General features: G+C 44.9%; 1 protein-coding gene across 1 annotated transcript in view; it reads left to right on the top strand.

Moving 5' to 3' along the window:
• SLC18A2 (solute carrier family 18 member A2) overlaps positions 1-11,429 on the top strand; it is a 33,058-nt gene extending 21,629 nt beyond the window's left edge. The window contains exons 9-15 of the mRNA XM_054382180.1: positions 783-878; positions 5,371-5,449; positions 6,054-6,105; positions 6,963-7,026; positions 8,642-8,761; positions 9,309-9,442; positions 11,322-11,429. Coding sequence (XP_054238155.1) covers positions 783-878; positions 5,371-5,449; positions 6,054-6,105; positions 6,963-7,026; positions 8,642-8,761; positions 9,309-9,442; positions 11,322-11,429 — 653 coding nt within the window. The remainder of the gene's footprint in view (positions 1-782; positions 879-5,370; positions 5,450-6,053; positions 6,106-6,962; positions 7,027-8,641; positions 8,762-9,308; positions 9,443-11,321) is intronic.
• Positions 11,430-12,011: the final 582 nt, after the last annotated feature.

Genomic DNA, 12,011 nt, shown 5'->3' with positions numbered 1-12,011 from the left:
ATGAAAACAGCTTAACCTTTATTGCAGAATTTCTAGGAGAACAGAAGTAGATACAAAGTTTGTCTTCAGTGATTTTACGTTCTGTTCTATTTCACAGGATCACAGGATCACAGGATTCTAGGGGTTGGAAGGAAGGTAGTAGCCAGGTGGGGATTGGTTCCTTCTCCCAGGCAACCAGCAGCAGCACAAGAAGACACAGGCTCAAGCTGTGCAGGGGCAAGTTTAGGCTTGATCTTAGAAAGAAGCTCTTCACAGACAGAGAGATTGTCCCTTGGAATGGGCTCCCCAGAGAGGTGGTGGGGTTGAAGTCCTTGGAGGTGCTTAAGAAAAGCCTGGATGAGGCACTTAGTGCCATGGTCTGGTTGATTAGGGTTGGGTGATTGGTTGGACTTGATGATCTTGGACATCTCTTCCACCCTGGTTGATTCTGTGAGTCCAACCCCCCTGCCAGAGCAGGACCATAGAATCCAGCACAGGTCACACAGGAACACATCCAGACAGGGCTGGAAAGTCTCCAGAGAAGGAGACGCCACAACCTCTCTGGGCAGCCTGTTCCAGTGCTCTGGGACCCTCACAGTGAAGAAGTTCCTCCTCATGTTGAGGTGGAACCTCCTGTGCTGTAGTTTATATCCATTACCCCTTAATAAACATCATATCCATGACAAATAGGACTGTAAAAACCCAGGATTTTCAGTAAAAGCATCTATTCTTTGCATGGAATTTTGCTGATAGAAAGAAACATTTACTACTTTTTATTTCCTCTTTTTTTTTCCATCCCCAAGGATCAATCTGCTTTGCAAACATGGCAATTGCTATGCTTGAACCAGCATTACCTATCTGGATGATGGAGACCATGTGTTCCAAAAAGTGGCAGCTTGGTAATGTACACTAAATCATTTTCATTGCTGTATTTTATCTCATGACTGGTTTTGGTCCTGTTAATGATGGTCTGCTTACCTGCTTCAGGGTAGTCATTGCTTTTACTCTCTTGAAATCATCAGTGTTAGGCCTCTACAACTGCAAACATCAGTTTGTGATGAAAAATAGGCTCCAAAAATGGGCAACACTCATTGTAAGGAGAAATAGGTGCACAGTGTTAGACCTGCACAACTGCAAACATCAGTTTGTGATGAAAAATAGGCTTCAAAAATAGGTAAGACTCATTGCAAGGAGAAATAGATGCACAGTGTTAGACCTGCACAACTGCAAACATTGGTTTGTAAGAAAAATAGGCTCCAAAACTGGACAACATTCATTGCAAGGAGAAATAGATGCAGGCAGCCATGGGACTGTGATTTGCCCCAGCTGCTTTAGGAGCTCCAGCAGTGCTGGCGGTAAGGGTTGGCTGTGGCAGCTGAGGGATGAGCCACAGAGCCAGGCCAGCAAGACAAAACAACTTGTGTGGCTCTTTTCTTAGAGGGAAAAATTCCTAGTTTGAATTTTCAGGACCAGGCAGAGACAGAAAGCTGCAATAGGTGCAGTGTGTTTGATGCAGAGCACGCTCCTGCCAGGGCTGGTCCTGGCAATGTGTGGAAATAAGGATGGAGTTTACTTAACATGTGGCCATGAAGAACAGGAGGAGCACTTTCCCTTGAATCTGGCAGGTGTGACACTCTTTCAGTGGTCACTTAGCCATCCCATTCAACAGAAAGCTGTGGGAGAGCCACCTCAGGACTTGTAGCAGGGGGACAGTGTTGGGAATAGAGTGTCTACAGGCAAACTAGGGATTTGTTCCATGTACCAGGTTAAACCAGAGAGCAGAACTGGAGCAGTTACTTTCTGTTTGAGGTGAACAAAGGGCAGGGGAGGGAAGACAAATGGACTAGCTTCCAGTGGCTCTCAACCTGTATGCCGGAGGTTAATGTGAATCATCTTGGCTACAGGAAAGAGTTACTATTACAAAACACAGCATATTTCATAATGTTTACAAATGCTCTGTGCTGTGACCTTTCATTGGGATGGGTTTTTTTGGTATCAGTATAGGGCATTTGAATAAAAAAAGAAGGTTCATAGAATCATAGAATGGTCTGGGTTGAAAGGGACCTCCAAAAGGTCATCTAGTCCAACCCCCATCTGACTGCCTCTGGCCAGCCTGATGTAGTGTGAGGTGTCCCTGCCCATGGCAGGGGGGTTGGAACTAGGTGATCCTTGTGGTCTCTTCCAACCCTGACTGGTTTATGATTCTATGATTCTAATATCCCTACTCTCTATGTAGGTGTCCCTACACCACATAGCACAAACCTTAGTCCTAATTAGTGCAGCTCAGATCTGGAGTGGCCACAGGTAACAGTCCTGGCTGTGCTGCTGTACTGTTGAACATGAAAATGGTTACTGGCCTGCAATACAGGAAAATTAACACAGAAACTTAGATATTTTAAACCTCATGAAGAAAAAAAGGAAGATTGCTTATCTACCTCCCTCACTAGAGTTTCATATTACTGCTTCAATGGAAAGGAGTCTTACAAATCTTTTAGCTGAATAGAGATTTCCTAGAAGGAAAATATCCATTTTAAATTAGGGCTAATTTTATCCCTTAATGATATGAGTAATTGACTCCATTATGCCTTGTCTGATTTGACAGCATTAATTAAAGTTTTTAAGCCTCTTAAATTATATCTTGAACTGCAGGGGTTTAAGCAAATTGTTGTCTTAGGCAATGTGGAGATCCAGCTGTTTGAAGCATGATCTGAAGAAGGCATAAAGGACCCTGATTTGATCAATTAATGTGACCATGCATAAAGCTTATTTAGAAAATTACAGTTCTGCTTCAGTATACCACAGCTGACACACCACCCTGCAAGCCTTACTGAACAAATCTTTGCAGTATTTTCTTTCCACACCCTCCCCCCCTCAGTGGTCAAGGTCTGCCATGTGTGACCATTTGGTGTAAAAAGATAGCCCCAGGCAGTACCAAAGTAGTTGTGGTTACATAGGTGAAAAGGTTTCCCCAGTATCACCATTGTAACCCCCCAAAGGATTTCAATCACAGGATATTGCTGTGCTAAAAATTACCTCTGGAGTGTATAAGTTTTGTTAGTGGGTTGGTTGGTTTGGTTTTTGTTTTTTTTTTCTTATGAATATCAGAGAGATAGGAAGGAAGATGGATAGGCAGGAAATGAGAAAGTCTGTGTTGCCTTGGTGAAAGGCGAGGAGCACATGCACTTAACAGGGAATGGTTTGATTGTGTTGTGCAGTGTTGTGGCTGCTGTCTCAATCTGAATTGCCTGATTTAACAGGGACCAAATGGAAGGCTTGTGGTGGTGTGCACAGATTAGTCAGACTTGCCCAGTTTTGTCAGGTCTCCCAGTTTTATTCTTCCCAAGAAGACACAGAATTTAACAGGAACAACAGACTAATACTGTGTGTTATTTCTTCCAAGAGACACAAACCATTCAACAGGGCTGCAGAAGGACACAACACTAAGCATAGCCACCCTGTTCCTCTGCCTCTTGGGGATTTTCCATACAATGTCTTTTTTCCTGGGGGCAGTCCCTGCTTGCACACACACCTGCATCATCCCCCCTGCTGCTCTCCAGGCAGCTGAGGCAATGGAACCTCACACTCTCCATATCTGTCTATCAATATCTGAGGGGTGGGTGTCAAGTGAGGGGGCCAGGCTCTTTGGGGTGGTTCACAGAGATAAGACCAGAAACAATGGGTTCAAACTTGAACAGAGAAGATTTCACCTCAACATGAGGAGAAACTTCCTTACAGTGAGGGTGACAGAGCCCTGGAACAGGCTGCCATGGGGGGTTGTGGAGTCTCCTTCTGTGGAGACTTTCCAAACCCACCTGGATGCATTCCTGTGAGGACTACCCTAAGTGATCCTTCTCTGGCAGGGGGGTTGGACCTGATGATCTCTTGAGGTCCCTTCCAGCCTCTGATATACTGTGAGACTGTGATTAGCATTTTCCCCTCTGAAGCTTCCCTCCAAGCTGTGTCCTCTCTTGTGACTTACATGTAGGAAGAGGATGAATCCTCAAGTACAGACTGGAACTGGCTTTTAAAACAGGGATAACTTCAGGCCACTCTGCAGCTAGCACTTGCTCCAGCTACACCACTGCTGTGGAAACCTCAAGTCTAGAAAAAAAATTGCTGTTTCCAAGACTATGTTTTTCTGAGTGGACATGCAGGACATAGGAGGGTACTTGGAGCCTCCCAACAGAGTCAGAAGGAATTTGCTCATGTGCCCTCATCTGCAAATCATTACAGATGATTAGTTTTGCTGAAAAAAGTTTAAACCAATAACTTCTTATTTAAATTGTAAATTAGATTTACTGTAAATATTGTGGCTAAACAATTTCAAACCCATGTAAAGTTGACAAAAACTTTACAATCATTATTGATATACACTTGGCTTTGGCTGCTGCTTGACCAAGAAGGATCAGGAGGTGCTGCAAGGTGTCCAGAAAAGGGCCATGAGGATGATCAGAGGGCTGGAGCACCTCTCCATGAGGACTGAGAGAGTTGGGGCTATTCAGTCTGGAGTAGAGAAGGCTCTGAGGAGACCTTCTTGTGGCCTTCCAGTATCTGAAGGGGGCCTACAAGAAAGCTGGGGAGGGACTTTTTAGGGTGTCAGGGAGTGATGGGACTGGGGCGAATGGAACAAAAATAGAAATGGATAGATGTTTGTTAGGAAGAAATTCTTCCCCATGAGGGTGGTGAGACACTGGAACAGGTTGCCCAGGGAGGTGGTAGAAGCCTCATCCCTGGAGGTTTTTAAGGCCAGGCTGGATGTGGCTCTGAGCAACCTGATCCTAGTGTGAGGTGCCCCTGCCTGTGGCAGGGGGGTTGGAGCTGGATGATCTTTGAGGTCCCTTCCAACCCTAACTATTCTGTGATTCTGTGACTGTGTTGTGGCATTACAAACTCACTCTTAACACAAAGTCTCACAGTACTTACGGGGTGGGAGAGGTACTGTGACTTGCAAAGCCACAACAGCAGTCCTGCTGTCCATTCCTCCAGGGAAGGATTCACCCACCCCTGATGGTCATGGGCTTGCTGCGTGTGCTGAACATATGCTGCATAAGCCATGCAACCCAGAAAGAGTTTTCCTTGACCTATCCCAAAGCTTATTGGAGTTAGACATTACCTTTCTGCTTTGTTCCATCCCTTCTCCCAGACCAGTTCTGTAGCTGATGCTGAACCCCCCCCCCTTTTCAAAGGCATCACATGGCTCCTGCCTTTCATAGATGATGTCCTTAGATTTCATGAGAGGGCTGCAACAAAGCGGATATTTGATTCCCTGGGCCATCACAAAGGCACTATTAGATGCCTTCAGATCAGAATGGCAGTGTCTGGCATTTATTAGTTTCTTCCAACCCTTCACTCAAACCCTTGCTGATAAAACACCTCGTTCCTATTTTGCAGGCATTGCTTTTCTTCCAGCCAGTATCTCTTATCTCATTGGAACTAATCTTTTCGGGATGCTGGCACACAAAATGGGAAGGTAAGCTTCATTTAACAGACTAATAACACTCCAGCTTGTGGACCATTGCCAGTGTTTACCAGCACACTTTATTGGTGGCAGGAATTATTAAAGTTTGTTCTACAGCAGCAAAATTTTGTTTTTTGAATGTTGGTTGTGTATCTCAGCACTTCAGCTGTGACTTTGGAACACTGAAGATCACTTTAGCCTGGAGAAGAAGAGACTCAGGGGGGACCTTATCACACTCTACAACTACCTGAAGGGAAATTGTATTAAGGTGGGGGTCAGGCTCTTCTCCTAGGCAACTTGTGATAAGACCAGAGGACATGGCCTGAAGCTGTGCCAGGGGAGGTATAGGTTGGATGTTAGGAAGCACTTCATCATGGAAAGAGGAATCAGACACTGGAATGGACTGCCCAGGGAGGTGGTGGAGTCCCATCCCTGAAGGTGCTTAGGGAAAGACTGGATGTGGCACTTGGTGCCATGGTCTGGTCATCTATCGGGAGATAGGTCATAGGCTGGACTTGATGATCTCAGAGGTCTATTCCAGCCTCAACAATTCTGTGATTCTGAGCTCTGACATCTCAGTACCACCAGTCTCTGAGTGCTTTTCCTTCTCTGGCAGGTGGCTTTGTGCTTTGCTCGGGATGCTCATCGTGGGAATCAGTATTTTATGTGTAAGTTCTGACTGTTTGTGTCTTCAGCTTCAAAGAGGTATTTTATGTGTAAGTTCTGACTGTTTGTGTCTTCAGCTTCAAAGAGGTATTTTATGTGTAAGTTCTGACTGTGTCTTCAGCTTCAAAGAGGTATTTTATGTGTAAGTTCTGACTGTTTGTATCTTCAGCTTCAAAGAGGTATTTTATGTGTAAGTTCTGACTGTTTGTGTCTTCAGCTTCAAATAGGTATTTTATATGTAAGTTCTGACTGTTTGTATCTTCAGCTTCAAATAGGTATTTTATGTGTAAGTTCTGACTGTTTGTGTCTTCAGCTTCAAAGAGGTATTTTATGTGTAAGTTCTGACTGTTTGTGTCTTCAGCTTCAAATAGGTATTTTATATGTAAGTTCTGACTGTTTGTATCTTCAGCTTCAAATAGGTATTTTATATGTAAGTTCTGACTGTTTGTATCTTCAGCTTCAAATAGGTGTGTTCCCTCCATGAGATTTTTGCTGAAATTCCTGCTTTATGGTACATGCTCAAACAATATGCAGTTAATAGGTTCCAGATCAGAGTTTTGAGTGCTTTCACATTTCAGAGCTTCAATTATCTTGAAGCAATACTGGTTATGAAAGGAGGAGGATGATCCTGTTTTTCTGCGCTGTCACTCAACAGTCCATTGAGTCTTGCTTATAATAGTGTGTCAGTGGTTTAACAACACTGTTGTCTGAAACAGTAGCCCAGAAGACTCAAACTCTAACCTGCACATCTGTACCAAGTATGCCATCACTACTCTGACAACTGACCTTAGAAAAAGAAAAACAGCCTCACTAGCATGTGCAGTGGAACACCATTAACTGCCTGAAATTTACTTTACAGGTACCCTTTGCTAAAAACATTTATGGACTCATAGCACCAAATTTTGGAGTTGGATTTGCCATTGGTAAGAAAAATTACAGTGACTTCCTGAAGTCTGTGGGTTATGTAGAACTTCTTAGATATATGAAGTTACATGGAAAATTGGGTTTGTTGCCATTCTGATCTGGCAGTAGAGAAGCCTGAGCTGTGGCCCACACTGGTAGGTAAGGACAAGAAGGATTAAAGGATGGTGCTGTGGTAGTTTGAACCTGGCTGCTTGTTAGACAAGCTGGATTCTGAAGTTTGTCTGTCCAAAATTGCTCCACTGACATAAAAAGGTCTTTCAAACTGTCCATGAGTAGATACATTGTTTTCAGAAATAAAGCCATGTGCTGACCAAAACTCAACAGTCTTTCCCCTTGTGGAAAAATAAAATAGATACAAATGTTCATGGAAAAAAGAAAAAAAAAAAAAGAAAAGGAAAAAGCCTCCAAAACAACAGGTTTAGATTTTTGTTCACTCAGTAGGAATACCCAAGTTTCTTTTTCAGCTAACATGTGTGAACTTTGCCTGTGTTGGACCATGCAGTCAGGCTGAAGTGGCAGCCAAGGGTTGGGTTTTAGTGCTTGGCTGGTCAGTAAACATTCAGGGGCATCTTCACACAGGAGGAAAGTGTGGTTAGGAAAGAAGCTGCAGCACAACTACACGTCCTCAGTATCTTGGCAAGTTTGTCAGCTGCCCTGTGCCATTGCTGGCTACTTCTGAAAGCCAGGCTCAACAGATATGTTAAAAGCACTGCAATGATTTTTACTGGCAGGAAGTTAATGCAGTCTTGTAGCCCTACAGTAAATGTAATTTCATACAAAATAAATTCCCCCCAATGAAAGCTGCTTTGCTGCTCGTGCCAGGGAGGAGCCTTCACACAGACAGCTGCTGGGAAGTGTTTGATATGATTTAAGTTTGCATCCCTCTGGCAAGCATCACATACACATCCCTGCATGTCCATGCATGCCCCCAGATACTGCAGAGATCACAAAAAGCACAGATAACAGAGTTATTGAAGGATAAGATAATGTAGATTGTTAAGAATTTAGATTTATTTAAGAACAAGGATATTTGTAGTTCCTTTTGTATCACAGACTCACAGAAATATTCAGGTTGGAAGAGACCCTCAGGATCACCAAGTCCAACCCAGAACCCTACTCTACAAGGGTCACCCTTAAGCCGTATCAACAAGCACCACATCCAAACCACCTTTAAACACATCCAGGGTTGGTGACCTCCCTGGCCAGCACATTCCAATGCCTGACCACTATTACTGGGAAAAAATGTTTCCTACTGTCCAGTCTAAACCTACCCATCCATAGCATGAGGCTGTTCCCTCTTGTTCTATCACTGATTACCTGTGAGAAGAGACCAGCAGCAGCCTCCCCACAAACATCCTTTCAGGTAGCTGTAGAGAGCAATGAGGTCTCCCCTCAGCCTCCTCTTTTCCAAACTAACCATCCCCAGCTCCTTCATCAGATTTATTCTCCAGGCCCTTCCCCAGCTTCCTTGCCGTCCCCTGCACTGGCTCCAGCACCTCCACGTCTCTCTTGTATTGAGGTGCCTTTTAGCACATAGCCAGTCAAGAAAGCAAAAGGAGAGCAAAGCAAAGCAGCAGTGTTTTCCTGAAATGTGTTTGCCTTCCCCCTGCCCAGGAATGGTGGACTCCTCCATGATGCCAATCATGGGCTACCTGGTGGATCTGCGCCACGTCTCGGTCTACGGCAGCGTGTACGCAATAGCTGACGTTGCCTTTTGCATGGGCTTTGCCATAGGTAAGTCCAGCACTTCCCCCACTGCAATGCCCAGCTGAGCAGAGAGAATGTGCTGGGATGCCAGCTCTGAGTCCCTGTGGCATTTCTGTGCAGGGCTTCCTGTTTTCTATGAGAAACTAAAGCAGAGGCGTCTGTTGCCTTTCTCTGCCATGCACCTTCATTAACTGTAAAGAGGCTTGAAGGAGTCAGGCACTGAAGACAAATAGGGTATCACTCAGAAAGAGGCCTTGGACCATCTAAAACTTAACACCACAGATGTGCTCCTAACAGTCTGTGAGGGGAATAACTCCCCACTGAGCCCTTTCTTCTTGAGAGCATGATACAGCTGCACTCTCCCTAGAAGCATCTTTAATTTCTTCAGTGAAAGCGGAGTGTGGTGTAAGGAGCCAGGAGAGGTTTCTGTTATAATTGCAAACATGTCTGCCCATCCCTCAGATCAATTTGTAAAGCAGGAGTTTTGCATATAAAATTAGTGCTGTTGAAAGTGGCTGCTGAGAATTTCGTGCCTGAGTGATCTTCAGAAGAGGAATTTTTTTATTCATCCAAGGTCCCTCTGCTGGTGGTGCCATTGCAAAGGCCATTGGATTTCCTTGGCTCATGACAATTATAGGCATTGTGGATATCCTCTTCGCTCCCCTCTGCTTTTTCCTTCGAAGCCCACCTGCCAAAGAGGAGAAAATGGTAAGCATAACATGGCTTCTTTGTTTTGGGGTTCTTTGGTAACTTATTTCTCCATTTTTGCCTCTAACTTCTGCAAAATGGGACCTACATGGTCCCTGGAGACTTTCAAAACCCATCTGGATGCATTCCTGTCTGGACTACCCTAGGTATCACAGTATATCAGAGGTTGGAAGGGACCTCAAGAGATCATCAGGTCCAACCCCTGGGTGAGCCTGCATGGGCAGGGGGTTGGACTCGATGATCTCTTGAGGTCCCTTCCAGCCTCTAATGTACTGTGATACTGTGGTTTATTTCAGCCTCATGCATTCTCTTTGGAATGAACTCTTCCTTCTTTTTAATGCCCCAAGATGTACAAAGAAAAAGCTTTTCATTAGTTACATGTTAGAAAGTCACAAATTTGATTACCACTAACCAGGATCCAGCAGACATTCATCTGCAACAGCATCAGCTCTGGTGGCAACAGTATAAAAGGCATTTTTGTTTTCCTTGAAGTTCCAGAACTGTATTGACTAGTTTTTGGTTTATTCCTTCATGCATTTCATCCTGGTTTTGTTTGTTTGTGTTGGGTTTTTTTGTTTGTTTGGGGTTTGTTTGTTTGGGATTTGTTTGTTTTTTTCCCCATGGCCCTCTACTGTGTATTTTGCTTCCTGTTTTTCCCCTCCTCCTTTTTCCTAGATCCAGATCACTTGCCCTCAGAGATGAAAGACTTCTTTTAACTCCTCTGTACCAGGGGCCTTATCCCAACTCCTTTTTAAATATAACTTTCCCCATGACTGAAATTTCTAGAGCAGTCAGTGCTTCCCAGCCAGTGTATGGGGTGTAAGAAGAATGATGCTTGGCCAAATCAGCAATCTTGCCTCGTCCCCTATTTCAATGGGTATCTAAGGATGACTCTCAGAGCAGAGCAGGCAAATCTGTTGTGATACACCCCCAAATTTAGGGGCTAACAGTCTCAAGTCAAAACTGACACTGTGATTAATAGCCTTTAATAGACTTTTCCCCCACTGATGATCACATTTACTTACTGACTAAAAGTCTGCTATGAAAAGACTTGGAATGAGTTCTTCTGCTTATTCCATGAATCCTGCTCCAGGATGCCTAAGTGTTTCAGGTGTCAGGTGGATGGGGCCGGGCTCTTTTTGGTGGTGCACAGCAATAAGATAAGAAACAACAGGTACAAGCTGGAACATAGAAGACTTCACCTCAACATGAGGAGAAACTTCTTTCCAGTGAGGGTGACCGAGCCCTGGAACAGGCTGCCCAGGGGGGTTGTGGAGTTTCCTTCTCTGGAGACTTTCCAAACCCACCTGGATGAATTCCTGTGTGGACTACCCTAAGTGATCCTGCTCTGGCAGGGGGGTTGCTGGATGGCTCTCTGTGGGGTGCAGCTGGCTGGATGTGGGGTGCAGCTGGATGGCTGTGAGGTGCAGCTGGATGGCTGTGGGGTGCAGCTGGATGGCTGTGGGGTGCAGCTGGATAGCTGTGAGGTGCAGCTGGCTGGCTGTGGGGTGCAGCTGGCTAGCTGTGGGGTGCAGCTGGATGGCTGTGAGGTGCAGCTGGATGGCTGTGGGGTGCAGCTGGATGGCTGTGAGGTGCAGCTGGATGGCTGCGAGGTGCAGCTGGCTGGCTGTGGGGTGCAGCTGGCTGGCTGTGGGGTGCAGCTGGATGGCTGTGAGGTGCAGCTGGATGGCTGCGAGGTGCAGCTGGATGGATGTGAGGTGCAGCTGGCTGGCTGTGGGGGTGCAGCTGGATGCTGTGAGGTGCAGCTGGATGGCTGTGAGGTGCAGCTGGCTGGATGTGAGGTGCAGCTGGCTGGCTGTGGGGTGGTGCTGGATGCCAAGCAGAAATGTTCCTATCGACACTCTTTACTTTCTTGTAGGCAATACTCATGGACCACAACTGTCCTGTGAAGACAAAAATGTACACCCAGAACAACATTCAGTCCTACCCCATTGGTGATGAAGGAGAATATGAAAGTGATGAGTAACATGAAGAGCCATATCTTGTATTTTGGTGTACAAAATGCAGTGTTTCATGTGAAACATCTCATCCAGAACTAGGTTTGAGTTGTACTGTCCAGTCCATAGCAAAATGGTCACCAAACCCACAGGTGTGCTGTTATTCATTGCCCATGGTTATAAAGCAGACTGCTGACCACTTTCTAAGGGGGGTGGAAAGCTTTTGCAGAGGGTTTGTATAGTGTTACTCTTTACTTTGTGTATTTAATTTCATTGTTTATTAAATGCATAGAGGAAATCTGTACAAACGTGAATTTTAACTTTTTTGTTTGTTTGTTTTTCAAGTCAGTTCACTGACATCCACTATTTCATATTTTGTTTGGGGTCATGAGTTACTGTCAAGAGTTTGGGTCTTTCTTACCTTATTGGAAGGGGAAAAAAATGGGGGGAAAAAAGTTAATATATCCAAATTACATCCCTTGAAATTGTACCCTTCTAAGTACAGGGGGGGAGCTGGAGGCTGGAATTCAGAGTGTGGACATTGCTACCACATTTTTTTATCAACTTTAGGTCATACATTAGTAAAATAAAGCCACAACTTCCTTGCTACC

Source organism: Indicator indicator, chromosome 7 (genome assembly GCF_027791375.1).
Source record: "Indicator indicator isolate 239-I01 chromosome 7, UM_Iind_1.1, whole genome shotgun sequence".
NCBI classification, from domain to species: domain Eukaryota; kingdom Metazoa; phylum Chordata; class Aves; order Piciformes; family Indicatoridae; genus Indicator; species Indicator indicator.
This window is presented reverse-complemented; position numbering and strand designations above follow the sequence as displayed.